This window comes from Pollachius pollachius, assembly GCF_949987615.1.
Source record: "Pollachius pollachius genome assembly, chromosome: 12".
NCBI lineage: Eukaryota > Metazoa > Chordata > Actinopteri > Gadiformes > Gadidae > Pollachius > Pollachius pollachius.
Window position 1 is genome coordinate 17,407,878 of NC_136945.1, and position 10,655 is coordinate 17,418,532.

At 48.5% G+C, this 10,655-nt stretch overlaps 1 protein-coding gene across 1 annotated transcript in view; it reads right to left on the reverse strand.

Annotated features, from left to right (window-relative positions):
- LOC307084373 (uncharacterized protein) overlaps positions 1–201 on the reverse strand; it is a 17,748-nt gene extending 17,547 nt beyond the window's left edge. The window contains exon 1 of the mRNA XM_079748734.1: positions 1–201. This exon is cut by the window's left edge and continues 25 nt beyond it. Within this exon, the coding sequence (XP_079604860.1) occupies positions 1–60 (60 nt within the window). The 5' untranslated portion in view covers positions 61–201.
- Positions 202–10,655: the final 10,454 nt, after the last annotated feature.

Sequence of the window (10,655 nt, forward strand, 5' to 3'; positions counted from 1 at the left end):
CAGGGTGAGGAGGGACATGTTGCGTCTCAGTTCATTCATCCTCAGCGGAGATCGGGCCATTCTCCAGTCGGTGTGTGCGTGCACGTCCAGCAGTGTGTCGAGAGCGTTTGAGACAGCGTGAGCGAGAGTGAGCGAGAGAGTGAGAGAGAGAGAGAGAGAGAGAGAGAGAGAGAGAGAAGGAGAGAGCCAATGGGGGCTAGGCCAGTGTGAGGTTTCCTCTTACCCAGAGCGGGACAGGGTGGGATAAAGCAGCACTTGTGTTTCTGGTAGTTTTTATACTGCAACCCCCCACTCCCCACCCCCTCTCTCTCTCTCTCTCTCTCTCTCTCTCTCTGCCTCTGTCTCTCTCTCATTCTCTCTCTCTCACCCCTCCCCTTCCTCTTTCTTCCGAGGCCCAACCCTACACCCCTTCTTTCGTTGGTTACCCCATGCACAGACACATGCACACACACACACACGCACACACACACACACACACACAGACACACACACACAATTGAACACACTCCCACAGTCTCTTTCACAGACACACCACTCGCCATTAAAAAGGAGGGAAACCAGGTTTGAGAGAAAGGCTTCTCATTGGTGCAGCAGTCAGCGTGTGTTTCCCTTTCGGCTAAATCAACTGCAGAACTCCTCTCATGCACTTTTGGTCGCACGTGTATTCAGACTAGAGAACCATGTATCTAGACAGGAGAACCATGTATCTAGACAGGAGAACCATGTATCTAGACCGGAGAACCATGTATCTACACTAGAGAACCATGTAGCCAGCCCAGAGAACCATGTATCCAGAACCATGTATACACTAGAGAACCATGTGTCCAGACCAGAGAACCATGTGTCCAAACCAGAGAACCCTGCCCAGGCATGGGACTCTTGCGGTGGGAAGCTTGTACCGTTGTGTCTGCGTTGCACAGTATTGCTGCATTGTTGTGCAAGTCTTCTTCATCATGTGACTCCACCCTACAGCCTCCGGTTCGTGTTCCCTGGCACTACCGCGGGGTTGAACCACAGACCCCGTCCCCTCCGCTCCCTGAGGGCGGCAGGGTCCCACCGACACACACAATGGGGCCCGGCCCTGGGACAATGGACGGCCACGCAGAGCTTCTTAACAGGATTATGCGGGAGATCGTCCCGCGGAGAGCACTGAGATGCAGCGGCAGACAAAGGTGACCGGCCACTGTTATGCTAATGTGGTATTATCACCGTGTTCGCCATCTTTCAGAAGATAAGACCAATCGATCACACAGTGGCTGAGTGTGGCAGTCCTGCACCGGCCACAGCTGGGGACGCTCTGACAGAACCCGGGTCCTTTTTCCTCCACAACTCCGTAAGGGAGCAGCTGGGAAACTATCTCCCCTCCTCCACCCTCCACCTCCACCTCCAACAACCCCCTTCCATGGACGATTCTTGCCGGTTTTTGTTTTGGTCGTTTGCTATTTCAAATTGGTCGTTTAGCAGATGTTTCCTTGGCAGGTACGTTTGCAAACATGCGATAAAGAAATCCTTGTTTGTTGAGATTAACATGGCAACAACTGTGATAAATGAGCTGTGAGGGACTAGGGCGTGGCTCTGCAACAGCTCCAACCCAGAACAGCTTGGCGCCAAACCCCCTCAACATTACACTCTCCTGCCTAATTTGTGTTAACTCACCATCCAGCCCAGGCCCACACAATGGACTGCGACGCAATCTGGAACCACGGGTGGAGGTATGCTAGGCTTGTAAAACACACCCACACCACCTCGATGAAGCAGGGGGCGAGCAACAACAACAACCAACAACAACCTCAACAACCAAAGGAGCACACAGTCGGGGGCTGAGCCGCTCTAAGCTGGGAGGGACCTCTCACCATCTTAAGGAACGCTGGTTGGGGGTGGGTGTGGGGGTGGTGGTGGTGGTGGTGGTGGTGGTGGTGGTGGACGGGGGTTGGGGTAAGCAGGGCCAGCAGTCCCCTGAGACGAGCTCAGATCACACAGAGGCGTCACATGCCTTTACAGATGCTGCCACAGCTTGACTACTGCCACCCCATCCATTAACCTCCACTCAAGCTTTACTAGACTGTTAGCTGGTTGAGAGTGGTGGTGGTGGTGGTGGTGGTGGTGGTGGTGGTGGTGGTCAGGGAGGAGGGGGCGATTGTGGTTGTGGAGTGAAAAGAGGGGTCAATGACGGCCAATTTGTTTTCTATTTTTCGACCCTGTTTATTTTTGTCCAGTATTGTTAGAGAGATCTTGCTGTTTACTTTTGACCTTCTTAACTTCACCTCCTCATACACCTCTTCCCCCCCCCCCACACTCTCTCTCCTCTCTTCCCTCTCCCTCTTCCCCTCTTCCTTTTCTTCCCAGAATGCAGGGGACCGGCGGGGACAGCGAGTGCATACCTACCCACTCGGTCCTTTCCAGAAGGTTCAACCAGACATTCCTGCCCCTGTTATTCCTACTGTGATGTTAAAGTCCACATGCATTTGTTTACACTACATCCAGGGCAGTCACGACAGATGTGGCCGACCGGCTGTGCACGCCACCACATCTGTCGCCCTGTGGATCGTTTGAACAAGCCCTACTTCCTCTTTAGAGTTCCTCGATGCTTCCTCAGTAACAGTACATTGCAAAACACTGCATACCAGCTATGGCAGTATATTGCTTCTGACAGCTGTGTGTGTGAGTGTGTGACAGTGTGTGTGTGTGTGTGTGTGTGAGTGTGAGTGTGAATGTGTATGTGTGTGTGTGTGTGTGTGTTTGCATGTGTGTGTGTGTTTGTGTGAGTGTGTGTGTGTGGGTGTGTGTTTGTGTGAGTGTGTGTGTGCGTTTGTGTGGATGTGTGTGTGTGTGTGAGTGTGTGTGTGTGTGTGTGTGTGTGTGTGTGTGTGTGTGTGAGAGAGAGTGTGTGTGTTGGTTTAGCCTGTGAGTCTGTTTTAACCATATTAGAGGGAACCGCCTTTACGGGCTGAAATGTGATCTGCACTCATCTGCTCGCAGCGTGCAAGCTAAGTGAAGGTTTAAACGACAAGATGGCTGACGGGCTGAGGGGACCGGACATAATCGGTTGGCATCTCAAGTTTCAAAACGGACACATTTTTGTATTTACGGTGCAAGCCTTTTTATTAAAGGTTGTTCTGGAACGGTTTACTGTGCTAAAGTAGAAACAGCCCTGTTACACCCAACAGTAAAAACTCACCCTTTAGCAAAATATGCATAAATCATAAATCGTGTTACATTTATTAGGCATAATATCGTATTCAAACTATATTGGCCTGTTTGACTAACTCAACTTCAGAGATATGCCCTTTTCACTCAATCTAAATGGTGCAGACTATTTAACCAACGACCATCTTAAAGCCTATCAAGCTGATATTTCACCAGGGGATTACACAAAGCTGTTAAACACTTCTTTATCAAAGTGGCCTTGCTCTTTCATGACCGCCTCACGAGCAGCCATTCCAAATCTCATCTTGCACATCATTTTTGTGGTTTGAGGCAGTTTGAAAAACCATTGACCTTGAACATTTTAAATTAACCAACCTACGATTTTCGAAGGGGGGGGGGGGGGCGGAAAATGAATAAAAGAAGACTCCTGTTTGAATGGGAATAACTCTTCGGCATGTCTTGCTGCGCAACCCTGGCCCCGCAGGGCTCCTGACTCATGGCTCCTGTGTTTGGAACGTCCTGCTCTCTGTCTGCAGGCAGTCAGACACTGCAACAAAGAGCCGAGTTTGGGACAGGAAGTAGTTAAGTGCCAATGAAACATCCTTTCTGGGGAACAGAGGAATATTGTGCTGGTCGGGCGGCCGTGTAAAACTTATCTTTGAGTTCCGGTTCAGTTCATTATGGTGTGGTGACCCCCTGAGGTCATGACCTCTGAACTGGCAAACACTTATGGCATGCATCTCTCCTTTCATTTTGTGAGTGATAGATATATCTCTTGTGAAATATGTTTACTGGTGGCTAATGGTGTGTGTGTGTGTGGTTGTGTGTATGTGTGTATGAATGAATGTGTGTGCGTTGTCCTTTTATGTGCTTATTTTACACAATATAAAAACACAATATATCATGTGCGCTCACTGCTTTCACACACACACACACACACGCACACACGCACACACGCACATTGGATGTAGCTTGAAAAAGCGGGAACTATAAAATCCTGTGTGCTCTCTGATTGGTTAAACCCAGGAGTAGCCGTCCCGCGGTAACCTGAGAGCATGAGACGCAGCGAGCAGAAGCTGAGGTGCTGCAGCAGACCACGAGGCAAGAGAGGGAGGGAAACCAACCGGTCTGGGAGAGCGCTGGAGGAGGGATGGATTTGATTTAAAACGGAGCCGCGTCGTTGACCGTTTTTCCCCGGGCCGAGCAGTAATGGCTTGGGTCGTTTCCTGAGCGCTGGGTCGGGACTCGGCTCGATATAGTAGCCCAGCAGGAGGAGGAGTAGGCGGACAGGGCTGATGAATGGAGCCGCTCCTTTCGGGAAAGAAAGTAAAAAGTTCAAACGCACCGCTTTGATTGATATTATATCCAAGCGGCCCTCCTCCTACGGCACATTTCCCCCAAAACGCCGCTGATCATTTTAATGTCTCAACACCCACAGGCCCTCTTTAGGCAACATTGCGTCATCATTTATGTCTAAAACATTGCCTCCAGCAGCACCCACATTTAAGCGGAAATTTACCATTTGTCTCTAACTCCCACTCCAGGCAGACACACAGAAACATGCCCCGGGGGAACACGTCCACTCCTAACAAACACACGGCGGGACGCGGGGGTGAATAGCGTCTTTGTCGCTAGAGCTCCTTTGAAAACCACCGCGGCCAAGAGATGGCGCCACCGGATCGCTCTAGCAGCCCACCGTGCGTCGGCCATACCGCTTCATCTATAGTCTACCTATATCAATCGATCCAGTGATCTTTCCTGCGATTATGTATGTGGTATGATAAATGATGTACGTTAAGGATGTGTAGCCGAGCAAATGGTCGACGCTGCGGGTTTAATAATAAAGTCTGATTAAAACGCATGTTAGAGTCAATGCTGCCCTCTAGTGGAGAAAGAGGGGTTTGACCTATGGTTTCCGACCAGTTCATTTACTAGACTGGCAGCCGAGAATCAATTTACTATTTATTCCAACTTTGAGTGAGTATATTTCCATTGAACAAAGTGAAATATGAAATAAAAATTGTATTATTATTAATTTATTTATGTATATATATATATATCCCTAGTATCTAGAGTGTAGGCTATATTTGAGTAGCTATGTTTACTATTGTATTGAGTACTAATCCAAATAACAGTATTGTCATTTGAAGTTGAATGTGGGCACTTACACACACACATACATACAGGTTCAGGACAGAGAGGACGCAGAAGCTAACACCTACAATATGTCTTGGATCCGTCCAGTTAAAGCCTAGTTTGAGTGCTTGTGCGTGTGCGTGTGCGTGTGTGTGTGTGTGTGTGTGTGTGTGTGTGTGCGTGTGTGACTGAGTGATGGCCTAGAAGACCTCATTGTGCTGAGTTCAGCCATTCTGACGAGTGAAGGAGGAGAGGAGGAGAGAGCAGGAGATGAGACGAGGGAGGAGAGGGAGAGGAGCATGAGGAGAGGGGGGAGTATGGGGGAGAGGAGGAGAGAAAAGGCGAGCAGGGAGTGGAGGTTGAGGAGGGGTGAAGACAGCGGAGGAGAGGGAGAGGAGGAGGGGAGGAGACATGAGGGGAAGACAGTGGAGGAGAGGGAGAGGAGAGGGGGAGAGGGGAGGAGACATGAGAGGAAGACAGCGGAGGAGAGGGAGAGGGGAGGAGGGAGGAGGGGAAGACAGTGGAGGAGAGGGAGGGAGAGGAGGAGACATGAGGGGTAGACAGCGGAGGAGAGGGAGGGAGAGGAGGAGACATGAGGGGAAGACAGCGGAGGAGAGGGAGGGAGAGGAGGAGACATGAGGGGAAGACAGTGGAGGAGAGGGAGGGAGAGGAGGAGACACGAGGGGAAGACAGTGGAGGAGAGGGAGGGAGAGGAGGGAGGAGACATGAGGGGAAGACACTGGAGGAGAGGGAGAGGAGAGGAGGGAGGAGACATGAGGAGAAGACAGTGGAGGAGAGGGAGAGGAGAGGAGGGAGGAGACATGAGGAGAAGACAGTGGAGGAGAGGGAGGGAGAGGAGGGAGGAGACATGAGGAGAAGACAGTGGAGGAGAGGGAGGGAGAGGAGGGAGGAGACATGAGGAGAAGACAGTGGAGGAGAGGGAGGGAGAGGGGAGGAGACATGAGGGGAAGACAGCGGAGGAGAGGGAGGGAGAGGAGGGAGGAGACATGAGGGGAAGACAGCGGAGGAGAGGGAGGGAGGAGGGGAGGAGGGGAGGATGAGGAGAGAGGAGGTTGCCAGGTATACAGCAGAGCCCTGTACACACAATGATGGCAACGGGGAACCCAGCTGACAGCTTCAGGAAGGAAATCCTTGGTGCCTATCCACTTCTCCACCTCCCACTCCCATCCTCTCCTCCAACTCCCAGCCCCCTGCCACTCCTCCACCTCTCTCCTCCCCTCCTCCCCCCACCCTGTTTTCTCCACTTGCCCATGGCCCTACGGGCAGAGTATAAATTATGTACACTGTCTGTATATAGCCAAGTACTTTGGAGCCCTTATGTGTTCAGCTTACATGCCAAATGCTGTTACGGCTCGTCTGGAGAAGCTCGTATCCTCTCTGACACCAGATACTATTACTGGCCAAATCCATTCAAGATTTAGTCATTTGTTTTTTCTTTTTTAATTGTGTAGGCGTAGCATGCATCTGTAAATTATTGAATCCCGGTTCCCATTTCGCCCTGTTAAATCAAATTAACATGTGAATAATGCATTTGATATATCATATAGCTGATGGTATGTGTGTGTGTGTGTGTGTGTTTGTTTGTGTATGTGTGTGGGTGTTTTTTTGTTTGTTTGTGTACACTGTTGATATAAATCAGTATTATTAAAAACAATTTCCCTGACAACAAAAAACAATAACCTGAACACAGATACAGATCATCTATCTTAATATTAAAAGATTTCAAATTAGCCTCAATCCTTTTGAAGGGCCACAATTTGTATAAATGTTCCACAATCGATCATTTTACAAGAGCCGGTGTCATTTCTTTAATGAAATGATGGATATCTCAATTCGCTTTAAAGCTAATTTGAAAACGTCTTTTGGTCATCTGTCTGCGTTTAGCCTAAATTGTGTCTCCAGGTCGGGGAGATGACACCACAGATACACAACCGAAATCAATGAGGGGACGCTGCCATGGCTCAAAGGTCAAGTTATCTCCCATCTTTACGAGATCTCTGACATCGGCTGCCATCTCCCAGATCCTCCCGGGGTTAGAACCGACAGCGGTGGCGGCATGCTAACTGGCCAGGGACTGATTGTAATGCAAAGTGTGCATGACGACGCTAAGACAGTCTGACGGATGGCTCCATCTATTCATTAGCTGGATCAGATAGAAGACCTAGCTGAAAACAGGAGGACCATGAGTTATGAGCCATGAGTGCTTTGGCTAATACGTTTTTGGTATTAAAGCAACGCCTGTGGGCATTCAGCCAAAGGCAGACCATGATAAACATGGCGCCAAGGACTCCCAGTAAATACAAAAGTATTAAGTGAATGATTCGGTTTCTTTATTTGATGGCGATATGTTTAAGGGAGATCCTTTCTTCATTTGATGGCATATGTTTAAGGGCGGTTTTTCTTTATTTTGATGGAGATATGTTTAAGGGAGATTCTTTCTTTATTTTGATGGCGATATGTTTAGGGGAGATCTGAGGACAAGATGTGGTCCACCTTACATCAATGCTTCTTGGAATCTAAAAGTGTTTTCAATCAGGGAAGCCTTTGTAGGCCTATTATAGGCTATGTGCTGTTGCTAATCTATTAACAATACATATATCAATGCCATTGCACAAAAATACAAATGCATGAAAAACATGAACAATCATACCTAGGATGTCATTAAGACCCCACACAGAACTTCCTTCAGCTGAGCATTTTAATGTATAACAACAGTACAAAGTGAACCATTTGCTTGCAAAATAGGAGTGTTTTGTATGTACAATATTTTACAACGCTATATCGTCTTAAAAAAAGGGATTAAGAGACTTGAATCGACGGATTATTGCACACAAACACATAAATATAAATGATCACATCATCAAAACACACATGGAACGGCGTGAAGGGCTCTATCTCCCGGGCTTCACGCCTACGGGAAATACACTCTGTCTTCTCTTTTTTGGACTTCACTTCTTTATGGACATGAAAGGAGGTCCTTAAGGGAGAACGATCCCTTTAATACTAACATGGTAGAAAATAGACAGACTGTGGCGCTCCCGCTTTTGTGTTGGGAAACCCGCCAATTGTATGCTCAAAGTGACCTTTATGTAGATAAAAAAAAAGAAAAGACAACACATAACATGTCCTGAAGCAAATGAATCACAGACGAAACGTGCAAACGTCAAAAAAGCCGGGGAAACGACTGGAGAAAGAAACCCCAGCGCAAATGCTCAATCCTAATGATAATATTTTTTTACGTTTGGATATGGCACTCAATAAATACAGCAGCAAGGTGGGAGACACAACTATTTCAAAAGAAAGGCAGAAAAAATATAAATGCACCATTGGACAGGGAGACCGATGCAGAAATAACAATTTGGTTCAACCTGCCAGAGGAAGCGGACAGGAGGCGAACACGAGAGAAGAACTCTTTGTGATGACACTCAAATGCAGATACAAAAAAATAAACAAGAGAAAAACAACATACACTCTGTGTGTACGAACTATAAGTGTCCTCTCTCCCGAGGACCGGCCCTATACGGGCTCTCAGGTGCCCCGGCTTTGATCCGGCCTATCGCGGCTCTGCATCCTCGTGGGAGGCGGGGCTCCGGTGTTGCGGAGCGCGTTGTACACACTCGGTGCGTTTCAAGTATCACCCTCAACGTAAACAAAGACTGATGAGTGGAAGGACATGGGGATCACTCTGAGGTGGAGGAAGAGGAGGAGGAGGAGGAAGAGGAGGTCCCGGTGGAAGGTCTGAGTAATAAAGGGTTGTTGAATGCATGATATTCTTCTCCTCTTCATCGCCCTTCAATTCCTAATCAGGAAGTCAGAGGCGGCCGCCCGTAAGTTACATTTGTACAAAATGTACCATCCACAAGTAGGATTCTTTTTTCTTCGAAACAAACAAAAACCATTTACAATTATTAGAGTATTGGGGGGGGGGGGCATTCAGCATAAATAAACCATGAGACGTATCGCATAAGGCATTAGGGGACTACAAACGACGGGTTGTTTCAGTGTGTGTGTGTTTTTGTGTGTGTGTGTGTTGTACTAAATGAGGACATTGTACCCATCAGTGAATGGTGAACAAATAGTATTTTGGATTTGCCGTCAGCGTAATCTCTGTAGCAGATTATATTCAACAACGCTAAATCTTCACCCAACCGACAAATAAATAAATATACCGGAGCATCTGTTGGAAGGCAGATCGCTATTAGCGGGGCCAACTCTTAAAGTGACCTTCCGACAGTTTTTTTTCTCGTTAAATACAATTCATGGAAAAAACATCAAGGGCGAAGTCAGAACGTGTTCCGAGTGTGTCGCCTTAAATTTACCAAAAGGTCAGCGTCTACTGAGAGGCCCGTACACACTTGGATGAATAAAGAGGAACTTCTGCTAAACGGCCTGCCCCCTCCGTGTCACTGTGTCTCCGTCGGAGGGTAAACAAGGAGAAAGTAATCAGAGGCAGATGATTCAGTAGAGCAGAAAGGAGGACAGACACGATGACTAGCGCTAACAAGGCCTGGACTCCGGGGCCGCGGAGCCAAGCTGGTGGCATCGCGGGTCACGTCGGATATAAGTGCTATAAATACCGTCTGTAAATATTTTACTTTGTGGGTCATTTGGCAGGGCTTTTGGGTTCAGAGACACGCGCAGTTGGCTCGGCCGCTGTGATCCTGGAGTGGAGTTTATCCGAAAGCGTGTTCGAGCGTGTGTGTAAGAAGTCTTTTTTCCAAAGGCTGCACAGAGAAGGGGAAAGAAAAAGGGCTTTGCATCCTTTGATATCGCACGCTTCGCTCTGATCCCAGTGCCGCACCACCTCCGGAAACAAGTCTGTGATACGCACTGGAACGCCATTAGGACCAAAGCACCGCTAACATTCATCTGCACTGGGAGGAAGTGGAGGAGGAGGAAGAGGAGGAGGAAGAGGGGAGGGCTGGTCCTCTGGCTGGCCTGTGTTAGTGTTCCGTGAAGACCCCCCCGAACCCCCCAACCCTGTCCCGCCCGCCCCAACCCACCCCCCCAAAGAAGCGTCGCAGACGTCGAGGGGTTGGACGTCCGCCCGATGCAGGTTGTTCAATAAAGTTACAAAAAAACAGATACGATGAAAGTGTGCGTGTGGTCTAGTGGGTGCGGTCGCCTGCACGTCAGTATAGTGTTTGTGTGTAGTTGTATATTCTCGGGGAGTGTGTGTCGTTGTGTTGCATGGATGTGTGTTTGTGGGCGTATTATTAGGTCCATAAAGTCTTTACATTGTCTTTGCACACATTACCGTGTGTGTGTGTGTGTGTGTGTGTGTGTGTGTGTGTGTGTGTGTGTGTGTGTATGTGTGTGTGTGTGTGTGTGTGTGTGTGTTTGTATGTGTC